Genomic DNA, 27,661 nt, shown 5'->3' on the forward strand with positions numbered 1-27,661 from the left:
AGCGACCTTGGGCTCTGTTCTGGCTGAGCTGAGGAGCCCCTCTGGCCACAGGAGGTGTCTCACAGGCAGCTGGGGCAGTGGCTGCGCTCTGGAATCCAATCTCCACTGAAACCTGGGGGCAGGAAAGCTTTGGCAGAGGCAGGGCTGTGACCAGCACGGTGTTTCCAGCATCCCTGGCTGTCCAGCAGTGATATCCAAGGCAGGGCAACTGGCTCAAGCAGCTGCAGCTTCACGGTCCTGCCTGGCCCCAAATTAATCTGGGTGGACATCCCCACCCTGAATTCCCTCTCTGATTTCTGAGCATGCTGAGCTCTCAGGCAGCTTGGCTTTGGTGGGAACCTCGCTGCAGGCTCCCTTCTTGTGCCTGGAGGGAGCCAGGAGGAACATCAGCAGATCCAGCAGAGCCAGCTCTCTCTGGGGATTCCCAAAGGATCCCTCTCTCATCCAGTAGCTGCAGAAAAAAAGATTTAATGCCAGCTCACCTGGTAAAGCTGGAGAGCCAAGTGTTGTGGAGGGAGTGCTGGGTGTTGTGGGGAGAGTGTTGGCATCCATTTCTTTTTTAATAGGAGGATTTCATTTCTATGTATTTGAAAGAGCAGGTTAAAAGCACAAGTCAGAGTTAAGCTAGAGCGTGCATACAAGAAATAAAAATAGCCAGTGATGGGTTTGGTGGGGAGAAGGGGAGCTTGCACCATTTCCATTAAAAATGACATTTAAATGGAAAGTGAACTTGAAACTTTGACAGGACCACGTCCACCCCCTTTGGAGCCTGCTCCTGCTGAGCCAGGATAGAACAGTTTTCCCTGCCGATGATCCCTTTCCTGATTTTTTTGTCTCTTTTGAGTGTGGGTTCACTGAAAAGAAAAATAACCAGATTTTTTTTCCTGAAGTACCACTATCAAAATCAGCTCCTACAGGCAAACCACTCTCCTGCTGGAGATCTCATTTAGGAATAACTGATGTGCTCCTCTTTCCTCCTTTTTGTGGTGGGAAAAGGGTAATCAAGGGTGTGCTCAGGTGCCATCCTGTGACTGAAGGTGACATGAGGCGTTTGGACTTTAATAAAGCTCAGTTCCTGCATTTTTCAGCACCTGCTGAGCCTCAAGGCTGGGTCTGGGGACATTGTCTGGGATGTGACAAGTCCCAGGGTGGGACCAAGATTTGGCCTTTTCCCATAGGGCTGGGCCTTGCCAAGCTGTTCCTTCCGAACCTGCTCAAGGGAAATCAGACCCAAAAAGTCATGGAATGGAAAAAGGTGTGTGAGAATTAAAAGAAACAAAAAACCCCTAAAAATCACTGACAAACCCCTAAGTCCACAGCTCCCTGCCCCTTCTCCATGGTTTGGAGTGGCTGGTTCCAGGGGGGAGATCTGTTTTCACTCAGGAGCGGGGCCATCCTGCCATGGTGGGGCAGAGCTGGGTCCATCCCCATGGGCCCTGCACCCTGCTGGGCTGGGGTGGCTGCATCCCAACCCCAGCCCCAGGGACTGGGCTGGGCAGAGCCCTGGGCAGGCACCAATAACCCTGGGCAAGGTTCACGCTGCTCTGGCCAGAACCGGCCTCGCCGAGCTCCGAGCCTGAGCCAGTTGTAGGGGTCAAGCTAATGCTGACACTGGGGCCTTTGATTGTGTTTGATTCATGTCCCGACACCACTGGTAGGTCAGATGGGCCGTTAATCCCAGAGCCCCTTCCCCCTTCCACAGAGGAAAGAAAAAAAGGAAAATGAGAAATAAGTTTAGTGAGAAACTTCCCAGCTCGCTTCGAGGCTGGTGGTGCCAACTGGCTGCGAGCTCTGGGTGCTCAGAAACGCATTTCCTCCTCCTCATTTCGTTTCTTTTGGGGCATTTTGTCATTTGGGTTTTTTGTTGGTTTGTTATTTTTTTTCAGTAGCCTGGTGACTAAAATGCATTGGAAGGAAAAAAAACCTCAGCTGATGCGTGGAGCAGTCTGGTGTGAGGTGGTTGCAGCCTGCTTCTTGGGGACCTGGGCTGCCTGGGGAGCTGTGCTAGAAAGGGGCTCTCTCTGCTTTGCCGTTTGCATTTAATCCCAGGGATTCCGTTTCCATCTAATCTCGGCAGCTGGAGTTTGGAAGAGGAAGGTTTGGTGCAGAACCGAGCATCACCACCCGTTTTCTATCTGTACAGAGCTTTTGTCTGCTTGAATGTGCCTTTGCATGCGATAGGGGTTATTTTTCCCAGCTGATAAAACGTATTTGGTGTCGCTAAAAGGCCGAATAATCAGATTGTGGGAGTGCTCAGCCAAGACACAGAGGGTGGTCAGTGGGACGAGCCGCCCTCGGCGGGCAATCCCTGGGGAATGATGCTGCGTGTGAGGCTGCGCTTCTTTGGGATGCGGGATTTCCTCGGCTTCCCCAGCGCGTGCGGGTGAGTGGGAGTGAGGAGAAGCTACCGCCGTGGATTTGGGACGGGAAGGGGCCGGGAAGCAGCAGCCGAGGGGGTCCCGGGGGCGCGACACCCCCGTTGGAGGCTGAAAATAGCGTCAGCCGGGCCCTGGGCTGGGGCAGGCTGCTGTGGGCAAATGACCAATTAGGGAATCTTTGTCAGATTCGGGAAAGCCGAGATAAGTCCCTTTTATCAGCCTATAAAAATACCACTTTCACTTATCTGGAGCTACCTACGCCGCCCAGCTGCGGGAGCCGGGAGGGGGAAGCGGAGCCGCTCCGCAGACAGAGGAGGAGTTTCGGATGGGCTTGACAGCCAGGGGGGCTTGGAAAACCTTCTTCTGCTGGAGAACGAGCCCTCTCCCCTCACCTCTCTTCCCCCCGGAGCCCACCAGCTCTCCTAGCCGCAGTCTGCCTGGGTGGGGAATCCAAATCTTCCCTTTTCTTCTCATTTTCACCCCTTTTTTCCCGGTGTGATGCCGCGGGTGGGGCTCGGCCAGGTGGCAGACATCGAGTGGGGAAGGGGCACCCACGGGGACGGAGGGTGCCGCGGGCTGCTAGGTGGGTGGGAACTGCTCCACTCCCCTTGGGACACCGATATTCCCGAATTTACATGGAAATACTCAGATCCAGGGGGATCCATCCTCCCCCCGAGGCCGTGGGCGGACACGTGCGTGGGGCTGGGTGTTTTCTGAACGCCCCAAAATCTATTCCTGCATCTGTGCCTGTGCATCTGAAGGCATCTCCGCCCGGATCCCCACACGCAAACAGAGGATCAAGACGTGGAGAGAGTGCTAACATGAATTCCTACTGTGGGAAAACATGCTGCACTTTGATTATTTTTTCTGTGGTTTCCAGGCTGTTTGGGCTGTAGGAAAACGAGCAGATAGAGCGTGGAGGGGGAAAAGAAACCCATCAGGCAACCCAACTCACAGCGCTGCTTTCTAGGTTTTTGAGAGGCTGTTGGGGAAGAGAGAAATGTGGGGAAAATATGGTTTTCGTTAAAAAAAAAAAAAAAAAAAACAACAACAAAAAAACCAAAAAAAGAAAACCGCCAAGCAGTTTTGCTGGGTTGGAAAGAGGGCAGAGAGGCAGCTGTTCCCCCCTCGTCCTTCATCCCCTCCAGACCCAGGCCCACAGGACTCCCTCCTGCTCTTATTGTTTTTAAGGGCAAAACAAGCAAATCTGGCTGGCACAAAGTGAGAGCTTTGCCTGGCATGGGGTGAAGTCGCCTCTCTTGGGGCTTGGGCAGGCAAAACTTCGAGCTGGGGTTTTTGCGGAGTGGTTTCTCTTTCGAGGAATAAACACGCGCATGGAGAGGAGCAGGACGCTGCCAGCAGCGGTGCCACGGGGCGTGGGGCGACCCTTGCGGGGCTCGGGGAAGAGGCCCGGTACCTTTCGCATAGACTTGCTGGAAGGGCTTCTAAATTCTTTTCCAAATATAGCCCCGGGGCGGCCGCCCGGCTCGCAGCTCCTCCGTGTGCCCTTCACGCAGCCCAGGGGGACAAGCGCGACCCCGGCAGCGGGGAGGAAACGGGCACGGAGTGACTCCCATGGAAACACGCGTGGAAGCTGCCGGGCCGATCCCCATCGCTCTCCGTTTACCCTGGACTCCGAGCAGGGTTATCTTTTTGGGAGCGAATGGGTTTTTTTTGGTCCCTTCTGTCCTGCTGTCACCTCCGGTCGTTCCCCGAGGGTGGCACCGTCCCCTCTGCGCTGTCCCGGGCCAGCAAGGAGGGCCAAGGGTTTCTTTTCCTGCCCTAACCCAAAGCTGTCCATTCCCAGCCCAAAACGCCCTGGCAGGAAGGTGTGCCGTGTCCAGAAGTGCGCTCAGCTCCCGCGGGGAGGGGGGGACACCCAGCTTTGGGGACAGACACCCCAGAATTCCCCTCAGAATTCCTGTCCGGGAGTGAAACCTGGGGGAAGGAGGCAGAGGCTGGGGGGCATCTGGGGTGAGGGGACCCCTCCCCGCCAGGCCTGGGAGCCTTCAGAGATCATTTCCCCAGCGCTAGATGTGATTTCCACCCGCAGCCCCCGTCCCACACCCCCGGTTCCATTACAAAAGGCTCCGCTTGGGATATTTCTCCCCCAGCACGTTTTTATAGCGAGATCAAGGACAAACTTGTTGCGGGTCTTTGGGATCTTTTTTTCCTGTAGATTTTTTAAATTTTTTTTCCCCCCAAAATTCTTTTCGCGGTAAAATGTTAGGAGAAATTTGCGGTTCTCCCGCCGCAATTAAGAGGGAGAGGGAGCACGATCTTGATTGCTCCTGCTCGTTCTGCTCGCTTCGGAGGTGGGGAAGGGGAGGGGGAGACGGGACGACGGGAGGGAATTGATTTTAGATTTCTCTTTTATGTCGGGTCTGGTTTCTGGTGATTAAATTTCTCTCTTCTGTGGACTGAACCTCGGGATAACTGATTAATAACATGCCACTTGGCGCCAACACGGGGTCTCGAGGCCTTTAATCGGCAAGATGCACAAGAGAACAGAGAGAAACACAGAGCAGGACAAAACTCCACCGACTATTTCAGCCTGCTGCTCTCTGCCTCGGCGGATTTTTTTTTCCCTCCCCCTCATCTTTTCAGTATTTCCTGCTAAACTCGTAAACTTTATTTGATTTACAGCTATTTCATGAACCTGCTTAAACTAACATGTGTTCCGTCTTGTCCGACTGAATCATAAAAACAATCTTGGATCCAAACGAGATTTTTTTTTTTTTTAAGGAAGAAACGAGTTATTAATGACAGAAAATAGACATTGTCATGAACAGTGGTTCCTCGGGCACCCGCAGTGGGGAGGTTGGTGGCTCCTGTGCCCGCAGCCTGCGGGGGGACCCGGGCTCGTCTCCGCAGGTCCCACCCGGGCTCCAGGGGAGCTTTTTCCTGCAGAGATTCGAGCCCTTCTTTCCCCTGAAAAGAATTTTTCGTTGGAAATGAACGATTTTCAACCCAAAATGAGCTGGCAAAGGCATTAACCCACTGCCCCTGTGGTGGCAGCCTGGCAGACACACACGGGGCAGGTAAACACGCCTGGCTGCCCCCCAAAAATCCCAGGCAGGAACAAAACGAGCTCCTGGAATTTTCTCCGTAGGGTGAATCTGGGATTTTTTGTGCCCCAAACCACAGGACAGAGAAGAACTTTGCTGTTGATATCCGTGGAACAGGTATAAATCTATAGGAATTTATGGATGGAAGCACACGTGGGCTTATAAAAAAATGGGGTTTCCTGCAGCGAGTACTGACACCACCCAAATATTCAGATCCCATTCCCACCTCTGTTTGTGTGCAACAACTCTCCAGGGAAGGTACCTGCTGCCCTCAGAATTAACTTCCTGACACTTCGGGAGGCAGGATAGGGCATCCCACTGCTCCCAAATATCGCTGATAACCCGCGGGGCTCTGCCCCTCCAAAACCGATTTCTCTTCTGCTCTCGGGTAGCTCAGGGCCCTGAAGTTACAATCTGGGACCTCGCCCAGCCCTGGAACAACACGGGAAATACTCTTTTTTCCCACTTTCTTTTCTTTTCTATTCCTCCTGTGATAATTTTGAGGTATTTAATGTTTAGTGAAGACACAAACGAAAGAAATCTCAGTAACTCTTTGGGTTATCGATGTCATCTGTACTTTTCCCGCACAGATAAAAATGGATTTGATAAAAATGGATTTTAGGATGTCCACGACACCACTCCAAAGCCGGTTTAATGCGGTTCCCGTGCTGGGGGCCCACAGCCATCCCCCCGCCTCCCTGGGAGCGTCTCCCTCTTCCAAAATTCACGGATAGCCGGGAATACAAAAGATAATCTGAATAAAACAGAGCGGCCGGGCTGCGCTGTCGCTCGGCGTTATTTAGGGCAGTGGAAGAAAAGGGACCGGGGGCGAGAGAAGGGGGGAGAAACGGAAAATGGGGAAGAAAAGAGGCGAGAGGGCTTGGAAAGGAGGAAAGAGGCAAAGAAAAATGAGTTGGAGAGAAAGGGAGGGAGAAAGTCGGCCGGGATGAGGGAACTGTGGGGATGCCCGGGGTGCTCCTCTCCCGGGGAGATCCGGGGCTGAGCAGGAGGGCGAGGGAAGAGAAGAACATTCACAGGTGCTACTTTGAGGCCTTTTATCAGTGCCTGACTCGAACTCTTCGGGATCGGGCTCCTTTTGGCAGCCCCGCTTCCCCCTCAAGGTCATGGCGAGATCTCTCCCAGGGGGAGCGCGGGGTGCTGAGGATTTCCCCCTCTTGCCCTGTTTAGTTTTTTCCCAGGGAGCGAAGAGAGCGAAGGCCTTTTCTGCTGTGATTTTCTCCCCGGGGCCGAGATAAGGCTCTGATTGACGCCCTACTTGGGAAGAGCAGATGAGCCCGGCCGTGCGCCCCTCTCCAAAGGGGGCACCGGGATCCATCGGGAATGGTGCGGGGACCCCATGGGCACCCCGTGCCAAAAAATCACCCGCTGATAATGGCAAAGCGAAATGCAGCCCAATTCCCTCTTTTCTTGGGCAGCACTGCGGGAAAGCTGGGGAGGGGATGGACTCCTGTCTCCCTGAGAGCCGCCTTTTGGAGGGAACAGGGAAAAGAGAATGGATCCCTTTTGCTCCAGGGGTGCTCCGAGATTAATTTGGGGATCCTCACGCTCTGCTTGGCCTGCAGGAGGAAAAGGGATCTTCATCCCCAGGGGTGCCCGCTCCACGCCAAGCCCTGCCTCTGCCCGGCTCCTTCTGTCTCATTTTCGTCACTATTTTAAAGCCTGCAGCTCGCCTGGGAAATTAATGGGCTGCAGGGAGGGGAAAAGGGCTTTAATTGCAAACTATTTTTTTTTTTCCCCTTAAGGTAGCCAGAAGGGCGGGAATAAAAAAAAAAAAACCAAAACCAAAAAAAAACACCAAACAACAAACCAACAAAAAACAAATCCAAAACACCCGAAACCACAAAGTTTAAAAGAAAAACGCCAGTCACCTGTAATTAAAAAAAAACCAAAAAATAAATCTGATGCAGGTATCTACCCCCAAAGGCTCGTCTAAAGCAATTCTCCAGCACTAAATGCAGGATTTTGTAATGGAAATAATGACATGACACAACTGTATTGGCGGGAGTTTTATACAAATATTTTTTTGATATCAACTCTCAGGTCAATGCAGTCAGTCCCTGCCCCCATGACTGAGGGGAAAAAAGTATTGAGAAAAAATTTTGAGGAAACAATTGGGAGAAAAAAAAAAAACTAACGCACATTAAAAAAACAAACAAACAAAAAAAAAAAACCCAAAAACCCCCCAAAACCCAATAAGTGAATGGACAAAAATGCTTCAAGACAGGAGGATTATTTTAAACACTTGTTTGCTCCCAGGTGTGTATTTCACCAAAGCGAAAAGCGGCCAACAAAAGGGAAATAAAAGCAAAGAGAGAACTGGTCCGAGAGGGGAAGTAAATTATCTAAAAATGGAAAGGAAAAATAATAATCCCTGCTAGGAGGGAGCTGATTTTCTCTGCAAATACGGGAAGGAGAAAAAAAAAAGAGCGTTGGGAAGCCACAAGTGCTGATGTATCTGTATTTTACCAGCCGGGCGGCCGCGCTGCCCCGTCCTTGGGCAGGGTGGCTGCCGAGGAGCCGCGAGAGAAAAGCAAAAGCCTCTTCGATTTGGTTAAGCCGACCCAAAAAGTGATTTTAAAGGGGTGTGGAGGGCGGGCGGGGGGGGAGCGAGTTCACGCTCGGCACTATTTCTTACTGCTGACACCTCGACCCCACTGCGAGCCGGCACCCCGGCCATCCCCGCCCTGCGGCTCTCCCGGGGAAATCCCGCAAGGAGAAAGCTCCGGGGCCGGGACACCCTGCAAAGGCAGCGGGAGGGCGGAGGGGCCGTGCGGGGCTCCGGCCATGCGGGGCCACAAAGCCGGGGCTCCCCGAGGCCCGAGGCTCCGGGGCCGGGCGCTGCGGCCGGGGCTGCTCGGGCCGGGTCCTGCGCTCCCGGAGCCGCCGGAGAGGAGCTGAAAAACCGGGATCGAGCCTGGAAGGGCTGCACAGAGCTCGGGGAGGGAGGGGGGGGCTGCCACGCACCCGCCACCCCCACGGAGGTAAGTGCTCCACGGAGCTTGGGGCCGTGGCTGCTGGAGAATGCGTGTGGGGGGGTTATATTTATGTAGAACATATAAATATATATATAGGAGAGAGTGTGGTGCATAGGCGGTGCATCCACGCTGATCCCCTCGCCCGCCTTCTGCCGATGTGCGCAGATTTGCGCCCACTCCCACTGAGCTGTGAGGAGGGTGGGGGCAGATGAAGGCTTGCGTGCACCCAAAACTCCGTCTTTAAACCCCGGGTAAAACGTAAATACCCATATAAAACCTATAGCGGATGGGGCAGGGGTGCTTGAGCTGGCAGAACCACTGTTTGGACAAGTGTTTGTGGAGATCTCATCACCTGCACATCCACGCACACGCGATTTTTCTGCTGTGCCCGTGGATATCTCCGTGTGCAAACAGCCACGTTTATTCACGTGGATCTCTTGGATCTCAGTGCTCGTGCAGTTACACTGCACGTTTAGTCTAAAGATATCAAACAAATAATATATGGAATACATGGGGTATAAAAACCCCAAGGATTTTTTTACCCAAGTTTTGAGGCACCGTGTGTGGGGGCGTGTTTGCAAACGGGGTGTCCGCACTCATACATGCACATCTGTACCTAAATAGATGTATTTCCGTGTATCTTTATCTGCATTCCTGTTTGCGCTGCTTCTCTGACCCCTCATCCCTTCCCGCTCCCGGCTGTTCCCGCATTCCCGGCAGGATCCGGGCTGTTCCAGGCTCGGAGGCCGAGATCGAGCGGTGCCCGGGAGGGCAGTGGGAAGCGATTCCCATCCCTGGGCTGCAGCGGCCTCAGGGGCTGCGGGGGGACCTCAGGGGACAGCAGGAGATGCTGCCGTGTGCGGGGGAGAATGTTTTAGTTCTCACTTTGGGTGAGGCCCTATCCTGCTCTGGCAGCGCCAGCACTTTGGGCGGTCGGTGCCAGCCGGAGAATCATCCTCGCTGGGTTTTCTCCCTTCTCTGGGGGTATTTTCCCTCCATCCCGGATACCTGGGAGGATTCCGAGCTGACGGCCAGATCCAGCAAATGGGGCGCATCAGGGTTAAGGAGGGCTTTTCCTCCCTTCCTTTTTATTTCTTTCCGCCATCCTTGCTGGTGCTTTTCCTGCGGTCCCGGTTCCCCGGGAGCCTGCAGAGCTCAGCCTGGGGAGGCCAGGGCAGCTCGGGCAGGGCTTGCTGAGGCTGCTGCCCCGGCCCCTCGGCCCGAGCAGGGCTGGGCTGCCCGCTGGGAACACTCACCTTGGCATCCTCCACTCCTGCACCGTCTCCTCGCTCTTCTTTAGGTGGTGTCTTTATTTCCTCGCTCCCTATTTCTCCTCCTCTTTTTTCTGTTGGAGGAAAAAACGCTTTAGCATCTTTTACTCTGTGTGTGTATATTTGTTTTCCTTTTTCTTTTTTTTTCCCCTTTTTTTAAATTTCTTTTTTTATTTTTTATAAATTTGGTGAAATCTTCCTGCTGCCACCGCATGTGCATCCCAAAATTCCTCCAGATTAAGGGGGAGCTGGGACACGGGGCAGCACCAGCGGCATCTCTGCTGCCACTGTCTGAACTTGGAGGGATCTGGACGTTTTTGATTTTTTTTTTTTTCCCTTGTCAATCTCATTGGCAAATAATCGCCTGGACTTACTACTCCTTTTTTTTTCCTTTCCTTTTTTCCCCCTATTTTTTTTTAAATTTAATCAGAGCAAATAATTGGTTCCCGAAGCACACTCGAATCCGTGCAAATAACCAGGTTATCATTTACTATATATAGCCCAGCGTGCTTGCTTCCAGAGGCGCCTGAGCGTTCATCGCACAAGTTTCCTGTTCACCCTGGCAGAATTATTTGTTTAGAAAAAGAAATTCAGCCGAATAATGCCAATCCCGTTGGATTATTAAACTTGTGGTGAAGTGGGAGTTTTTCTTCTGCTTTCCCCTTTTCTGCTCCGAGGCTGAGTGGGTTTTCCTGAAGTTTCCAGCGGCTCCGTGCCTGCTCATATACGATACAAACCACCCCCAACACCCGCGTGTAGAAGTCTGCCTTGTGAATATCTATATTTATATGTATACATCATATAGAGGTCACGCACACCCAGCCACCGTGTATTTTACATTTCACCGAATGGATTTCTTTTGGGGGAAAAAAGAAAAAAAAAAAAAAAGCAAAAAAGAGCAGGAATCTCCCTGATAGAGCTTTAAAAAAAGGAGAATAATACAAATTAACCTTCCATTACTGCTGCAGTCAACCATGACAGAATAGGCCAGTTGCGTGGTTGGTGACGTCTCCGTGTCCTATAGGAGCAAAGCTCGTGAGATAGCAGCTATCGCCTTGAACTCTCTTTATTTTATCGGAGTATGGCTGGTAATAAACAGTAATATTTAATTTGTCTGAGACCACAAACCGGCTTCGAGCTGGAAGGCTCCTCGCCTTGCCCTTCCAGTCCTGGGGGAGCCTGAAATTGCCGTCCTTTTTTTTCCCAAGCTGCTTTATTTTTTTATTATTATTTTTTTTCTTTCCCTCCTTGTCCACTCCTCCCCCCCCAACCTGCAGACGGAAATAAATTCGATTTATTTGCATCGTTTTCAACTTGTCTTCAAGGTGTTTGAGAGCTAGTTTGGCACTGGAGAGGTGAGTGCTTTTCTAGGCAGCGGCCGCGCTCGGGTTCGCTCTTCCGAACTTCAGGGATTTTCACTTCTCCCTTTCTTTCCGCCGAGGGGAGGGAAGCTCGAGCTCTCTCTCGCTCGCAGTTGAGAGAAACCTTTCTCCTCGTTGCTTTTGCTTCTTTTTCAAGGCAAACCCTCCCGGTGCTTTCGGGGATGCTCGGAGCACACGTGCGGAGCGGGGCCGGCCGCGCTCCCCGCGTGCTTCCGCGGCTTCCCCGCACCGCCGTGCCCGCCTGCTCCATCTCCTTTCCCCACTTTCCCCTCGGATTTGCACCTTTCGGGGCAGAGCTCAGGCCAGGGGAAGGGCTCCTCGGAGCCGCCGCTGCCCTCTCGCCCCAGGCCGGGGCTGGGGCCGCTCCTGCGGCCGCCGCCTTCCCCGCGGGGGAACAAGCGCCCGCTTTGCTGCCTCGTTTATTTGTGTTTGGAAGGGCTCCACTGCTCCTTTCCCCTCGAAAAATAATGAAATATGGGACAAGCTTCGCTCTGTTTGTTTAAGTAGCATTCTCTGGCTTATTCTCTGCGGCTACAAGTGCAGTTATTTTATTATTCTTATTTGCAAGCGTTTACTGTTGGCTGTTTCTTCTCAAGTAGCTGTTGGGACTGGCGTGCACATGGGAAGGGTTTGGGAGATGCCAAACTACACCCGCAGATTCACCCCCCTCCCCAAGAGCCGCTCGCCCCCAGACTTTCCCCTTCCTCACCTCAAACTTTCAGAGGGCTCCGGTGTTATCGCGCCCTGCGAGAGCTGGGAGCGAGGGTGGATTTGCTGAAAACTTCCTCGAAACGAAAAAAAAAAAAATTGTCTGAGAGGCAGAAAAGAGTGAGGGATATTTTCTTTCTTTTTTTTTTTTTTTTTTTTTTTGATTTTTTTTTTTTTTTTCACATCTTCTTTTTTGACCCACATTTCTAGATAGAGGAGGATTCTTGGGTGGGGGGACGGGACAGAGCGGCGAGCAGAGGGTGGGGGCAGCAGCAGCAGCAGCAGGAGGAGGAGGAGGGTGGGCAGAGCAGATCTGAACCATGCCATTTATTCCGAGTCTTATCAAAAATCCGCCTCGCCAATCTGGTTCTCTTCAGCCTGCAGAATGCGACAGGGAGGCTGTTTACCCTGCGCTGACCTATTCAACTTTACCCTCCCAATAATACATTAAAAAAAAAAAAAAAAAAAAGGGAGAGCGAAGGAAGATGCAGATAAACCCCCAGCCCCGCTCCTCGCTGACGGCTTGATTATTTGAGCTCCGGGGGGCTGCGGCCCTGAGCCGTGGCTGCGAGGCGAGGGGTGAGGAAGAGGATGGGAAAGGGCAGGGGAAGGAGCCTGGATGCGGCCACAAGCGGGGACAAGGCCACAGCCCCGCGCACACACCCCGCGGCTTTCGGTCCCGCTCCGCAGCGTTTTTTTGGGGGGGTTGTACTCATTAGGAAAAGCTATTTTAGGGGAACACCCCCCACCCCCCAATAAAAGGCCTCTGTGAGCACCAGCAAATTTAGAGCTGGGTTTAAATCCACACCTCTGGGCTGCCTTTGAGGGCGGGAGGGGGGAACTGGGGGTGGTGCGAGGTTAGCGGAGCCAGCGATTTATTTTAGCGGGGAGGGGGGGGCAGGATATTCCCAGACGCTGAATTTTCTCTTTGGTTGGGAGAGATGGATGGAGGAGGGAGGGAGGGAAGGAGGGAGGGAGCGGGGAAGGAGGTAAAGGAGAGGGGGAGGGTTGCTGGGGAGTTTGATGATTGTCTTTGTGCCTTGTTCTTGTTTGCCGGCCAGAAAAATAGGCTGGAAAAGGAGGTTTGGGGGGGAGGGGGCGGGAGGGAGGGCTGTGGGAGAGGGAGTCTCTCCGGAGCAGGATCCCAGCTGGTTGGGCACTGGGTCCCGGCACTTGGCGAACGGAGCTGGACGAGCCCACGTCACCTCCGCGCTCCGCTCGGCTCCTCCGCGCTCCGCGCCCGGCTCCGCGCACAGCGGCAGCGCCGCGAACCTGCCCGGAGGAGCGGGGGTTACCAGCCGGCAGAAACTTTTTTCCTCTTCTTAATTTTTTTTTTTTTTCCAAGAGGGTGCTGTTTTCTTTTTCCGCTCTTTCGCCCTCTCACTCTTTTTTTTTTTTTTTTTTTTTTTTTTTTTAAATTACTATTTTTAATTTTTAAGTTATTTTTAGGTGGGCAGCAGCAAGAGTGGGCTGGGGAGAGCTGCATCAGATCAGGCTGAGAAAAGGGTGGGGGTGGGGGCTTTATCTTGGTCTCAGGATCCTTTCTAGTGCGTCTGACAACCTGGAAGTGTTTGGAGAGAGCAGGAGAGAGAGAGAGAGAGAAGCAGGCTTGCATTGGATAGACTTTTTTCTTCCAGGCTGGGTTTTCACATGCTGATCCGCAAATATAAATAAATAAAAGGAAATATGCACACGAGAAGCCTGATCCCATTGTAATTTCCATTGCAAACGGGGGAAATAGAGCCACACATTATATATGTGGAGATGCATTGATTGCATGGAATTCAACGAGCAAGGTAACGGCTCTTCCATTGCCATGTCTGTCCGTCGGGGTCTGTCCTTCCTGTGTGCGGGTGCGGGAGCGAGGCAGAGCGAGAGGCGCTGCCCGGGGGTACCGGGGAGCTGCGAGGCCTCGGGAGCCTCGGGGAGCGGGGGCTGCTCTGCCCGGCGCTCCCTCGGGCTGGGGGTGGGGGCCGGGGCGAAGCCGGAACAAAAGCAGAGGGTGGTGATTTTCATTTTTATATATATTTTTTTTTTCTTAAATTTCCCCCCTTGTGTTTTTTTTTTATCTCCCGCAAACCCACTCGGCGCTACTTTAGCAAAGCGAGATGCATTTTTCATCCAGCCACCGCGGCCTGGTTCTGTCAAGCTCCATTTCTTCTCAGACGCTCTTTTAAGGGGAAAAAAAAAAAAAAAAGGAAATTAGAAGCCACGGACCGCCAAATGCTCTTAGTTGTGGGGTTATTTTTTGTCGTCACACCCTCTGTTTTTAAAATTATGATTATTTTTATATCTGCTTAATTATGTCTGGGCGCGGAGAGCATCGAGGAGGCTTCACTGGGCTGGGCTGGGCTGCCGTGGCTGGGTCTCTCTTTGTTTTAATAAACATGCTTTAGGGGTTTTTATTATTATTTTCCCTCGCTCTACCCCCTAACAGTGCCAGCTCTGGGGGAATCATAGCTCCAAGCTGGAGAGAAATCGATTAAAAAATGCATAAGCGGCACTTCCCAAGGAAAAAAAAAAAACCCAAACAAACAAGACACCACAACAGTCCAGGGAGGGAAAAAAAAAAAAAAAAGGAGGAGGAGGAGGAGGGGAAGAGAAAAGCCTTAAATGGTCCCTGGAGCTGCGGCTCTGCCCCCACGGGCTGGGCCCGGGCCCGGCGCAGCGGCTCCCGCAGCCCCCGCGCACTTTCCGCGCCCGCAGCGCTCTCGCTTCGCCCCTGGCTCTGCGCGCTGGGAAAAAACCCTTTGGGAAGGGAGGGAAGGAGGGAGGGATCGGGCACGGGCCGTGTCTGCACGAGCTGCAGCTCCAGAGGTGCGGACCTGGAGTCCCCTCGCTTTTTGTACTTTTAAATTATATATCCGTCCGTGTGTGTGTTACCCACCACTAGCGGGGAAGACCATTTTCTCCCCCCTCCTTTCCACTCCCAATTTTCCTTCGCTTTTAAAGGAGAATTGGCTTTTTTTTTTTTTTCGCTCTCCTTGATTTTTAACAGCTTTCAAATATCGTTGCAGAGCGAAGAACTCATTTAAAAACATTCTCATGTATTTAAACCCAATATTGCCTCCATATGGTTGGCCTTTCGAAACTGAATCCCCTTCTTCGAAACATGCAAGAAATATTTTTTTAAAGCAGTTAAAACTCTGAACTCCTTAAGAACAATAAAAACCTAACAGATAATTCAATTGCTTTTATATTTTTGGGTTTGTTTTTTTTTTTTTATGTTGCTATGAAACTTTTACCATTCCTGATAGAGCCTTTAAAGCTAAGTCAAAATACAGCTTTTAAAACTCACTGCGGTTACTCGCATCAGATATAAACCATGTAATTTTTAAACTCGTTTTCTCTGCTGGTGCAGTTTTATCCTAAATGTTATGGCTCAGTTCGCTCCAGTCCCAATTCCAGCCCCTGTTCAGCAGCCTGAGTCCTCGTTTCCTCGCACAGCGTTTGTCCGATTGATTTATTTGGACTTTTAGATTTTAATTTTCTCGTCCATCCTTTGTTTTTCTTGTAACTGCACGGAGTAAGAGAAGAACCGGCTTTTAAATTTTTTCATTTGTTATAAGAGTTATAAGTTGAATTTTCCTTGGGAATTGGGTGCTAGAAGCGGCCTCGTGTGTCAGCGATGTTTTCCTGCTCCAAACTGGAGCGGGGTGAAAGCTTCCACTTCCCTGGGAGGAAAGCTGGGACTTTAAACCCCCTGGGCCTTGGCGAGCCCGGAGGAATTGGAGGTGGCCAAGCCTCGGGGGAGGCTCTGGAGCCCTCACCTCGAATCCCCCGAGCTCCAGAGTCATTTGTGCGATGAGCTGAGTGTTCCACAGCCCCTCGGGTGCCTCGCTCTCCGCGTGCTGGAGGCAGCCCTAAAACGCGCTGTTTACCTTTCGCAAAAGATGCATTCAATAATACCGCCTCCCCCTTCCCCTCCCTCTCCACCCCCCCGAGCCCCCCCCAAATCCTATCATCCCTTGCGGGCTGCGATAATAAATAAAAGTCTTTATTTCTCCCTCTCCCGAAGTTAAAGGGCCTCGCTCCCTTCCCTGGGCAGCTGGAAGTGAGTGTTGGGATGGTCGGGGCAGCCCCGGCCGGCGCTCGCTCGGAGCCACCCCGCTGCATAAAAATCTATATTTTATTAAACGTCAGCATTGACTCGAGCGTCTCTTATCTCTGCTCTCTCCCGATGTGTGCCTGCAGTGGGGGATTCGGCCAAGGAAGCTCGTAACATGGCGGATAGCGAGGAAGGCTTCGGGCTGCCCAGCACGCCGGCCGATCCGGAGGCCAAGGAGCTCCAGGCTGAGGCCAAGCAGGACACGCAGCTGGGGGCCACCAGCAAGTCGCCCACCTCACCGCAAGCAGCCTTCACCCAGCAGGTAAGCACCCACACTCCTCTCCTTCCACCCCGTCACTCTTTCCTTTGGTTATTTCCCCCTTTTCTCCACGTTTTGCCCCTGTCTCGGCGGGGTGGCTGGCTTATTTTAGGCCCCACGCGAGGGCGAAGCCTCACCTGGCCGTGGGCTCCGTCCTGCTTTAGTGTTATTTAAGGTCGTGCTCGAGCGCTAAAGCTGCAGGGATGTGCCCGTGAGAGTTTTGGGGGTGTGGAAGAGGGAACAGGACCCGAAAAAACAGCGAGGGGAACCCCCCCTTGCAGCGGCACCCCCACACCCACGAGTGTCCGCGCCCGGGTGGGCAAATGCACGGGCGAACACCCACGGAGTGGAGATACCTTTACATATATATATATAAATGTATATATTTTATACATACCCACATCTGTGTGCGCCCCTCGCACGCCCAGGCGGACACGGCTACACCCCACACCCCCAGCGGGCACTCAGGGCTGTCACGCGTGGGCACCCCCAGGGCAATACGGGGAGTTTGGGGTGTCCGCCATCCCCTCCCGCAGCCCTCGTCCCCCTGGCGCTGCCTGTGCCGGGACACGCGTGGGCTCCGAGCGCTCCGAGCCGTCCCTCGGCTTCTCCCGGCCGGCTCGGGCAGCCCTGGCAGCGGAGGGGGACAAATGCGGGGGGGAGAGGGGATTTTTCCACCGCGATCCCGACTGTGGGGTCCCCCCGCAGAGCCCCGCTTGTCCCCTGGCAGGTACCCCCCGATGAGCCCCGCTGCCCACGGGGTGAGGAGAAGGCTCGGCAGGGCCAGGGTGGGCACTGGGACCGGCACGGGGGGCTCTGGGCCACCGAAGGTGTTTGGAAAGTGCCCCCCGAAGTCTGACGGGGCGCTTCGGCTGCGTTTTAGAGAGGGGGAGAGGTGCTTGGTTTGGCTGGGGGTGTCCCCTGTGCCTCCCAGCCAGGGTGGAGGGATGTGTTGTCCCCACAGTGGCATCTGCCCCAGCCCAGGGCTCGCAGCTCTTGGGTGGGAAAGAGAAAATCAGGGGGCGAGGGGTGCAGGGTGACACCCCACTCCGCTCCAGCCTGCAGAGCGCAGCCGGGGGGGTGTAAATCACTCGTGGGAGGGTGTTAATCTCCTCCGGTTGGCTCTGGGACCAGCAGGGCCGGAGCACCCGGGGATTTCTCTGGGAGGATGCAGTTGGAGCCGGCTCCGGGGGCTCCCTCCCATCACCTCCCCGCCCCACCGGACCCCGCTCCAGGCCTGCCCTAAGCAGCATCCCCGCGCTCAGGCCTGGAACCTCGCTCTGGCCGGCTTTAGGGCAGGGTTTTCCCGGGAATGCCCCGAGCTCCGGCCCGCAGAGCGAGGCCTTTCCCCTGCGGGGCCGAGAGGGGCCCGGCCGGGATGTCCCCGCTCCTCCCGGGGCTGTCCCCGCTCCCCCCGGGGCTGTCCCCGCTCCTCCCGGGGCTGTCCCCGCTCCTCCCGGGGCTGACGCTCTGTGCCACCCCGCTCCGCAGGGCATGGAGGGCATCAAGGTGTTTTTGCACGAACGCGAGCTGTGGCTGAAGTTCCACGAAGTGGGCACGGAGATGATCATAACAAAGGCCGGGAGGTAAGAGCAGGGGGGTCCGCGGTGCCCTCCGTGTTTGCGGGGACGGAGGGGACACACCCGGCCGGATGGGGGGCAGTGGGCACCTCCCTGGCACGGGCACAGCTCTGGAGTCCCGTGTGTGTTCGTGTGTGTGAGTGAGTGTGAGTGTGTGTGTGTGTGTGTGTGAGTGTGTGTGTGTGTGTGAGTGTGAGTGAGTGTGAGTGTGTGTGTGAGTGTGAGTGTGTGTGTGAGTGTGAGTGTGTGTGTGTGAGTGTGTGCCACTGCCCGGCCATGGAGAGCCCGCCCTGCCTGCACAGACGCGGCACGAAGTGTTTCTTCTGGCTCCTTTCTAAACCAGAACAGTTGGATCATTAATTCCGACTTCAGGCCTTTGGAAACTTTCCAGGCGAACGCGAGTTGCAACCACTTGGCCAAAAAGCAAACTTTGTTTAGAGCAGCTCGGTGGGCCACTACTATTATTATTATTATTATTATTATTATTATTATTACTACTACTACAGTTTGGCTCTTCTGCTCCCCCCCTCCCAAGTTTTATGCTGTTTTACAGAGTTTTAAATTTATTTTTGCTGACTCTGGGGCGAATATTCCCAGCCCAGCCACTTCACCCCTTTTAAAAATCTATGCGGTCTCAAGCTACTGTTTATAGAGAGATAACAAAGCTGTTTAGATGCAGAGATAGATGCGTCCGCAAATCAATATCATGTGGGTGTATTTCTATGCGGGTGTTTATCTGCGTGGGTGTGCGGGAAAATATGCAGCCTTGCAAATCCAACTTTATTGGGGTTCTAATCTATTCCATGACCGGCTGTGTAAACCTGATCCGCAGATATTTATATGTGGACGCGGGTATTTTTGAGGGGATTTAACATTATCCTGGATATTAATGTGGTGGAGGGTTGTTAAATTGAAGAGTGGCCAGCGAGACGCAGTAAAAGAGTCTCTCCAGTCCTATCAACAAATTTGGGGCAGCCCGAGGGAGGATTTTTCGTTGTGATTTTCAATTAGAATCCTTGGCGAAAAGGAGAAAAAGCTTCCAAGTGTAGGAATAGTTTTAGATTGTAGGGACACAGGCAACAACTTTCATTTTGCCTCTGTCATCTGGCATTTGTTGTGGTCTTCCAAAATTTGCCTGAAGAGGGAGGGGGAAAATAAATACCGAGCTGGTTGGATAAAGTTTTAGCGAATAGATCTCGCCTTCCCCTTGAACCTCGCTCCTGCAAAAACGGATTTCAAAGGGGTTTGTGGCCAAGGGGACGTGGGATGAAGTGGGGGGGATGAAGTCAGTGTTGGGATCTCCCGAAAAAAAAAAACCAACCCGGTTCACAGGGAAAAAAAAAAAAAATAATAAAAAATCCAACCCTCGAAGGGAGACAGAAACCACCTTGCAGAAATTCCAAACAAAAATCGCTGTGGACAGAGATCTCATCTGGAGAGCCATAAAAGAGACATTTACAGGGCAGGGGTTTGAGGGGAGATGCGGGCTCGGTTTCCTCATTTATATCATTGCCCGTGTTTATTGTTGAAGTCCCTGGTTCTGCTGCTCAGGTGTTTTCGATGGAGTTACAGATTAATCTCCAGGAATTTGGTTTCTTCTCCCTTAAAATCTTAAAGTTCAGGGCTCGCTTCCTTCGTTGGGCGCTTCTCGCCCCCCTTCACCTTTTTACTACCGAATTAAAGCCCAGCCCAGGTGCCCCACGGCAGAGATAAGATCCCGAGCCTCAGAAGAACGCGATATTTTTAGAGGTGTGGGGGTTTTATTTTTGGGGATTTTTTTTTCTTGTTTATGCCTGTTTTAAATCCGGGGCTCCATTTTCATCTGCTTTATTTTTAAATATTTGGAAAGCTCGAACTAAAATAACAGCAGTGGTTTAAGTGCCTGCCTTGCAGTAATGGAAAATATTTCGAAAAGCCCCTGCCTTGTGTGTATCCCAGGGTTTCCAAGGATTTGTCAGATGTGTTTGCTGCTTTCTCAGGGTGATCCCGGATTTTCTCTTACACCTGAGTGCGTGCAGGGTTTTTTTCCTCCGTATCTGTCCCCAGAACCTCAAGGTGTTCATATAAATGTATTTTAAACTGTTTATATTTCTATATATGTAATATATGAGAAAGTATTTCTATAAACATATACATTTATAGAAAGACATATTTTTTATACAAGTATCTATACTATAACTTTTATTTTAAAACTTTTTTTTTTTTTTGGCAAATTTCCTCTCCTATTCCAGCAGTTTATGGAGGGAGGGAAGTAACTTGCTTCCAGAAGTTCTCACGCTCAGATTTGTTCAAAAAAACTGAGATTCAAAACCTCGGTGAAATAAATAGTAGGTAAAAATAGGAATAGACGAGCAGACACACTAGGAGGTGACTAAACAAACCCACCAGCCTCGAAATTCCGATTTTGCTTTGATAAATCACCCGGTTCTCCTCGGATGGGACCCAGCACCCCCCAAACTTGTCCCACATGCCAAGGGCAGGGTTTCGGGACGATCTACCTGGGAATGCTGCGCTGCCCTTTCGTTAAATGTCCCCCCCCTCCCCTGAGTCTCCTCCCCGCACGCGAAACCACCTTGGCAAACTTTCTCTGCTTTTATACTTCTATTTATTTACTTATTTATTCATTCAACAGGCGAATGTTCCCCAGTTACAAAGTGAAGGTCACTGGACTCAATCCAAAAACCAAGTACATCCTGTTGATGGATATTGTACCGGCGGATGACCACAGATACAAATTCGCGGATAATAAATGGTAGGCACGCGTGGGGGAGAGCCAGAGAGGGGAGGGACCAGATCCCTGGGCTGCCCGGGCTGGGCAGAAACCCTTCAGTCAGCGGCTCGTCCTTCTTTTTCCACGCAAAATGTTGGGAGCATCACCTGAGCGTAGTGGGATGTTCCCACAGCCCCTGTGGGAGAAATGCATCCAAAAATAAAAATGGGAAAAAGCGCAGAAATTCTGTCGCAACTAACGAATCCCGTTCGACGATGAGATTATTTGTTGTTGTGGAGCTGATGGTTTAATTGTATTAAGGAAGGGAATAGCTCCGGGCAGGAAGATATTTAAGGATTTGTTTGCTCCTGGCACCATGGCTATTTATCGGGGGAAGGATGGGGTTAAAGGCAAGGGGAGAGAGACATCTCCGAGGGGAAAGGTGCCAAAGAGCTCAGTAATTCCGCGAGCCAGCGGCATTGGAAATGCCTTTTCTCCCCGGGCACGGGGTACCTGAGTGGGAGGGAGCCCCCGCGAGGGGATGGACGGGAGCGGGGAGCCCCCGGGAGGGGATGGACGGGAGCGGATGGATGGGAGCGGGTGCCCCCGAGCCGTCCCCAGGTGTCCGGAGCTGAGCCCCGTGTCCCCACGCAGGTCGGTGACAGGCAAGGCAGAGCCGGCCATGCCCGGCAGGCTGTACGTGCACCCCGATTCCCCGGCTACCGGTGCCCACTGGATGAGGCAGCTGGTTTCCTTCCAGAAGCTCAAACTCACCAACAACCACCTGGATCCCTTCGGACATGTAAGTACCGGGGCTGGGACGAGGGCTCCGTGCGTGTCCAGCAGCCACGAGGGGTGTCACCCCTACCGAGTGTCACCCACCCTCAAACCCAGGGGCGGTGGGGTGGGGTTTTCACCCCTGAGAGAGCGGGATGAGCCCCACCGAGCATCCCCCCAAAAATACCCGGGTTGTTTGGTGGGAATTGATTACGGACCCCCGGGGCCTGTTGTTCGTGAGTGGGTGAAACTCTCCTGGTTTACTTGAATATTTGGTACCTGATTTTAATTGCACGGGGAGTCCCGGATCGTTAAAATCCGCCCGCTGCCTCCGGGAATTTGCCTAACAGGTAAAATCAATCAGGCATAATTAGCAGAGGAAATAGGACCTAAAACGATGTGGATTCCTCGATCAGGAAAAGAGAAATAAAAAAAATAACAATAATTAAAGAAAATTAGAAAAACTGAAGTTCCGCTAAAACTTCTTGGGCATTAAAAAGGTCTTTGCGAGGCTCGTGGGGCCGGGAAAATTTGTGTGAGTTGTGCAGCCAGGAACAGTTTTCCTTCAAAGGTCTCCAAAGATGCGGGTTCCTCTGAGGAAATATATATGTGCATGTATGAGTAATATATACATATATGTAATTGAACGAATATGTGAATCCAGATCCCACCAGCCCTTTTCAAGAGCGGATTTTTTCTCCAGTCTCGTTTCAACACTTCAGTTTCATTTTTTCCAAGTTTTTTTGTTTGTTTTTCTTCGCTATTTAATGATAAATTTTGTGCCATGAAATCCTCGCCCACGTGGTAGCCAAGAAGTGAGAGGGGTTTAGGGGAGAGGAGCCGGCAGAGTCCCCAGCCCACCCCAGTGCTGAGCATCCTTTTACAAGCTCTCCTTTGCACCTCCATTTGCGGGGGTTGATTTCCTTTTTCGTTTTATAATTCGAATTTTAGTTTAATTCTACCTCGAGCTGGTGGCAAAGGGATTTGCAAGGGCCGCTTCCCAGGGATCAGGACCTTTCCTGACAGGAAGAGGGAGGGGAGCAGCGCAGCCGGGGGAACCCATCCCACCCCCGGGGTGCTTTTGGGGAGAAGGGGGGGATCCGGCCCGGGGGGAAGGGGCCAGGCATCCCCGCTGGGAACAGGCGGCTCTGGGGAAAAAGTCCCTCTAAACAAACCGAAGACGCTGAGGGGACAATAAGGGACTTCAGAGGAGGAGCTGCGCCAGGAGCCTCTCAATTAGAGTCGCTGTAATGAAATTAAAAACCATTAGATCGTTCACCGTTGATGTCTACGACTTTCCTGGATGTCAAAGCAATTTGCTTAAACCCCCGGGACGGGGGAGGCGGCGGCGGGACGCGCTGCGTCTCTCTGTCGCCAGGGTCCGGCAGTCATTATCGGGCCCGAGCGGCCCCCCGCCGCCGCCACCGCCCCCCATCTTCCCCCGAGATTAACCCGGTACCGAGTAGGACCCGCTTTTTATCGGGAACACCGCGCTCCAGCCCCTCCCGGCTCCGCCACCGTCCTCTGCTGGCGGATGTCCCTAAATCCCCAAATCCCTCCGGCTCTCTTCTCTCGCCCTTTCTTCTCTCTTTACCCCCCGTGGGATGGATGGGGGTGTTGAGATGCCCAGGGCCCCTTTGCCCCCAGCAGGTGTTGGGGGAGCAGCTGAGCCCTCAGGGGATTGTGCGGGCAGGGCTGGGGAGGGGGGAGCAGGTGAGGAAACGCCTTTCCCAGCACATCCCGGCCCTGCTGGGCTCCTGGTGCGGGTTCTGGAGGGATCCCTGCCCCTTCCCCAGCACCTCAACCTGCCCTCCGAAGGGAGCCCTGAAAAGGGCGAAGACTTTGGGAAGGTGCTGCGGGTTCCTGCTGGTCTCTGTCCTTCTCCTCCCCTGGGAAGGGATGGGATGCGCCGTGCTGTGCCCCCTCCATTCCCACGGCATGTCCTCTCCTTCTCCCCTTGCCCAGATCATCCTGAACTCCATGCACAAGTACCAGCCCCGGCTTCACATCGTGAAAGCGGACGAGAACAACGGCTTCGGTTCCAAGAACACCGCCTTCTGCACCCACGTTTTCCCGGAGACCGCCTTCATCGCCGTCACCTCCTACCAAAACCACAAGGTGAGGGGCTGGGCCGGCCCCCGCCCCGGCAAACCGCATCCCGCTCCTTCCCTCTTCCCGCTGCTCCTCCTGAGGGGCTCGGCTCCTCTTCCCTCCCTACTCCTTTCACTCCTTCTTTTTCTTTTCCCCTTTTCTTTCCTTCCTTACTTCTCCTTTTCCCTTTCTTTTTCCTCTCCTTTCCCCCCTCCTCTTCCTTGTCCCCTTCCTTTTCTTCTCCTTGTCCTCTTGTCCTTTCTTCTCCTCTCCTCCCCCCCCAATCCTTTTCCTTTCCTTCCTTCTCCTTTCTCTTCCCCTTTCTTTTCCTTGTCCCCTTCTTTCTCCTATCCTTGTCCCCTTTTCCTTTCCCCTCCCTTGCCCTTTTTCTTCCTCTCTTCTCCCTTTCCCTTTCCTCTCCTCACATCCCCATCCCATCCCCTCTGTTATTCCTGGCCACACAAAGCATCCACAGCCCGGCTCGGGGCGAGCCGGGGAAGGGGGAATGAGCTCACCAGGATGCTCTGCTCACACGGAGACGACCAACCGAGGAAGTTTGCTTTATCTTCCCCCCTCCCCACGGGTCAAAGGCTCCTAATCTGGAGGAGGGAGCCGGGCGCTCCCCTCGGCGGCCGGGCGCTGATAACCCGGCTGCCCACGGGGGGCTGCGGGCTCGGCAGCCGGGAGGCCCGGCAGGAAAGGGAGCCTCAGCTCCCGAGTTCAGGCAAACAAAGCACGCAAATAACGGGATGGCTTTGTCTTCTGCTGGAATAGAAAAGGGTTGGGTGGAATAAGGGTTTTCTTGGTGTGCTGTCGCTGCCCCTCTGTGAGGAGCCCGCTGCTCCCGCTCCTTCCCTGCCTGGTTTGGGCTTCCCCAGCCAGCAGGGGAGGAGGAGGAAGGCTGAAGGTTTAGGGCAGGGTGGTTCTCCTCAGATCAGTCAGGGATGTCTTTCAGCAACTGTCTCTTGCCACCGCCCACAGACCCTCTCTGGGGCACAGCCCCATGAAAACTCAATTTCTTTCAGCAAAAAAAGGTAATTCTTCTCTTAATCACATAAAAAGCACTTACTATAAACTTGTACTTGCAGGCAGGTAGGGTGGCTCCTCTGTACCCGGTATAATAATTGTTTCTCAGACAGAGAAAAGTCATTTAGCACCCCAAATAAATCCTGGATGCTTTCCTGGAAATGCAGGTTCCTAAACCTGTGTGAAACAATTGCATTTCCTCCATCCACCAGCTGACCAGCGAGATGTAGAGAGCAGAGCTGGGCTGGAGAAGAAAGAGTGTTCCACCATAACTAGGGAGAAAGGAAAATACTTCCCTGCCCTTTAAAATAGGAGCTGCTGGCACAGCTGGGACAAGCAAACCGAATCCAAATTGAGTCCTTGCCAAATTATGCCTTAAATTATAACTCCACTGTGGATGCTATAAAATCAAGTTTAACTTCTGCTTGATGGATTTGGAGAAAGAATATAATATTAATAGAAGTGGGAGTTAATAAAACAGGACACACTGCCTGCTTTAAAGGCATTTGCCAAGGAGAAAACAGTCGTGAATGGAACTGTTCTCCTTTGAAGAAAAATGGGGCTGTTTTATAGGAAATGATCATGCAAATAAAATGAAAGCAAAGCAGGAACATGTAAGTACAGTAGTTTGGGAAAACTGCCATGCTAGGAGGAGCAGGAATATTTGATTGTAAATCAGCAACATCTGTGTGATAAGAAATGACATGTGTGCATCTGACACAGGCAGGAATCCCCACAGCCACACACACTCCCAGCCCAGCAGACACTCGCACCCACCAGGACACATTTTACACACCCCTGACACGTTTTACAGGCTCTGACATCCCTCTGCCCCCTGACACACACATTCCTCCCTGTGCTGCTTGGAATTGAGGGGGAACGGAGGAAAAGTGGCTGTAGCCCCAAGATAAAATCCCAATTGGGAAAGATAGAGTCATAAAAATAAACCAGGGATGATCTTCCCTAAATGGCATCTCCCTGCAGGGGAGGGAAGACAATTTGTAGCTTGCCCTAGTGCAGATGGGGAATGATATTGGGGTTGATGCAAATGCTGAGGAGAAACATCCTCCAGCTGAGGTGGGTGAAACTGAGTTGGAGCCTTTTCCACCAACAGAAACCTGAGCTCAGCTCTCACAGCTGAGAAGTTGCTTGGAAAGCCAGATTTTCCTCTTGCAAAGCAGGCTGCACTTCCCCCTGCCATAAAGGATGGCAGCCCCCCAGTGTGTGGGGCATCCCCAGCTCTTGTGTCAGTGCACTGCTGATTTCTCCTCATTTTCCTCCCCCACCTTCATCCCTCACCTGTAGCTCATCACTCATGCAATCTTCCCCATCCACCCTATCCAGCCTCTGGCATATTTTACACAAAGTTTTATACACCCATGTATTTTACTCACACAAATCCATCCCTGCATGGGATTTAGGTTTCAAGAGCTCTGTTATAGCTGAATTCTATTACAGAATTAATTGTGTGACTCACCCCAAAATGCATTTGAGTCCATGCTCACACAGCTTATAGAAATACCTGCCTGCTTCCAGATAGGTCAATTTATTTCAAGAGCACAGCTGCAGTCCCAGTGCAGGGCTTGTGCTTATTTCCCCTGATATTTTAGACAGCCTGAAAAGATATTTAAGCACCCTGGGATCTCCCTCTCCTCAGCCCTACTCCCCAAAAAGAGGCTTAAGCTATGAAGAGAGTTTTGGTGAAGTTTTCAGGGCGGTTGTCAGCAGCTCCATTGGTCACCTCCCCCCTCTCTGCTACCCTTAAAAACACCCCAGAAATATCGAGGTGTTAAAAAAGGTCACATGCACATTTCATTTCCTTGCCATTTACACAATGGGTGCTTGCAATCAGGTTGATTCCCAAATATTAACTTCTCCTGCAGTTAAGCACCGTTTTTCTGTAGCTTAAATCATTGGCTCGTATTTATTAGGTACGAGCTCTCTGCTTAGGACCAGGAAATGAACCTAATAGACAGAAATAATTAAGGTTCTGCCCTCACGAGGGTTCTTTCAAAAACAAGAATTCACAACAATTATTCTCATTAATTTTTACAACCTACCTTCCCCCTTAGTTGGACTTGGGCTTTATATTGATTCCCCCCCTCAGGATATCCGGTTTTATGCTGATTTTTTTTTTTTTTTTTTTTACTCCACCCTAAGTTATTTAACACTCTTGGTAGCCAAAATTCTTTTGAGGAAACGTTAGCCCTAGGTGGGATGCTACAGACACTCAGAAATGCAGTGTGCAGCAGGGCAAAGCAGAGGAGCAGGGCAGGGCATGGCTGAAGGCTGGACTCACTCCCAGACACCTGGTGGGATTCCTGAATAGAGAGGTTCATCCTCCCCCTAAAAAGAGCCAGGGCTAAAATCATGCTGCTGGGTGAGCTGGTGCTCCATTCTGGGGAATTCTGGAGAGCTGCCTGTCCCCTCTGAGATGTGGCTTCTTGTTCTGTGTTTGAGGGCTGGAGCTGGGCAGGTCCTTGGGTGTGAGGTGTCTCCATTTTCCTTGTCTTAGGTTGCAGGTGGCCACCAGTGTGGTGTCCTGGCTGGCATCTCATGGGATTCCTCTGTGCAGTCCCCCAGCTCTCCCTGCCCCACCTGGGGTCATCATTCCTGTGTTTCTCCATCTCGATGGCAAGAGGGGACAGCCCCTCTCCTTACCCAGGGCAGACTCCTCTCCAAAGAGGGGTCCCCCAGGTGCTGAGGGAGACAGAGCTCCCTGGGCTTAGGCAAGGTGAGACCAAGTAGCTCCTCTTCACCACCAGATCTGGTGGCTCCTGTGCATCCCTCGGGCACCTGAGGATGGCAGTGAGCTGTCCCTGACCCTCTGTGGGTGCCTCACATCTCTGTTCTCAGATCCTCAGTGCTGTTCCAGGCCTTGGTGGGACAAGACCTTCCAGAGGTCTCATGCCCTTCACAGCTGTGGCTGGGCCAGCCTTGTTTCCTCCTGTCCCCAGTCTTGTCCCTGCTCCCTGCCAGCCCTGAGCCCCTGGACCCTTTTGGTCCCCAAAGCAGCCCCTGTCCTCAAGCTTGGCAAGGACAGCCTCTGGACCCATGATCCTTCCTGCCTGCAGACTCATTTCCTTCCCCCAAAGCACTGTGCCAAGTCTCTCCTCCCATCCTTCATCCCTGTGTCCCAGTCCAGCCAGCAGCCTCCCCAATGAGCCCCTCTGTCACCCCAGAACCTCCAACCAGCCTCCCAGTCCCTCCCATTTCCTTCACTGGCTTTGGGTCTGGCACCTTCTCCCTTCTGCCAACAACTCCCCCCTCTCCTCCCTTCTGCTGGCCTTTACCTGGGGCTCCGAGT

The 27,661-nt window shown here is 52.6% G+C and overlaps 1 protein-coding gene and 1 long non-coding RNA gene across 5 annotated transcripts in view; one reads left to right on the plus strand and one right to left on the minus strand.

The window, feature by feature from the left end:
- Window positions 1–4,684: 4,684 nt before the first annotated feature.
- LOC109022881 lies at window positions 4,685–12,606 on the minus strand. 2 transcript variants are annotated; one of them, XR_002002297.2, is made up of 4 exons: window positions 12,467–12,606; window positions 11,805–11,876; window positions 9,699–9,787; window positions 4,685–5,309 (listed from the first exon to the last, which is right to left on the minus strand). It is a non-coding gene; the product is annotated as an uncharacterized LOC109022881 (long non-coding RNA). The 2 variants fall into 2 exon arrangements; XR_002002296.1 differs by lacking the exon at window positions 12,467–12,606 and having other exon boundaries at window positions 11,805–11,942.
- TBX5 (T-box transcription factor 5) overlaps window positions 10,796–27,661 on the plus strand; it is a 40,516-nt gene continuing 23,650 nt past the window's right edge. The window contains exons 1-6 of one of the 3 annotated variants that reach the window (XM_019008394.1): window positions 10,796–11,068; window positions 15,998–16,173; window positions 17,662–17,756; window positions 20,383–20,502; window positions 21,115–21,262; window positions 23,203–23,355. In XM_019008394.1, coding sequence (XP_018863939.1) covers window positions 16,027–16,173; window positions 17,662–17,756; window positions 20,383–20,502; window positions 21,115–21,262; window positions 23,203–23,355 — 663 coding nt within the window. In that variant the 5' untranslated portion in view covers window positions 10,796–11,068; window positions 15,998–16,026. Of the gene's footprint in view, window positions 11,069–13,249; window positions 13,600–15,833; window positions 15,858–15,997; window positions 16,174–17,661; window positions 17,757–20,382; window positions 20,503–21,114; window positions 21,263–23,202; window positions 23,356–27,661 lie in introns of those variants that run through there. The other 2 variants (XM_019008393.2, XM_015643584.2) reach the window with 2 other exon arrangements.

The sequence above is a fragment of the Parus major genome, chromosome 15 (genome assembly GCF_001522545.3).
Source record: "Parus major isolate Abel chromosome 15, Parus_major1.1, whole genome shotgun sequence".
NCBI classification, from domain to species: Eukaryota; Metazoa; Chordata; class Aves; order Passeriformes; family Paridae; genus Parus; species Parus major.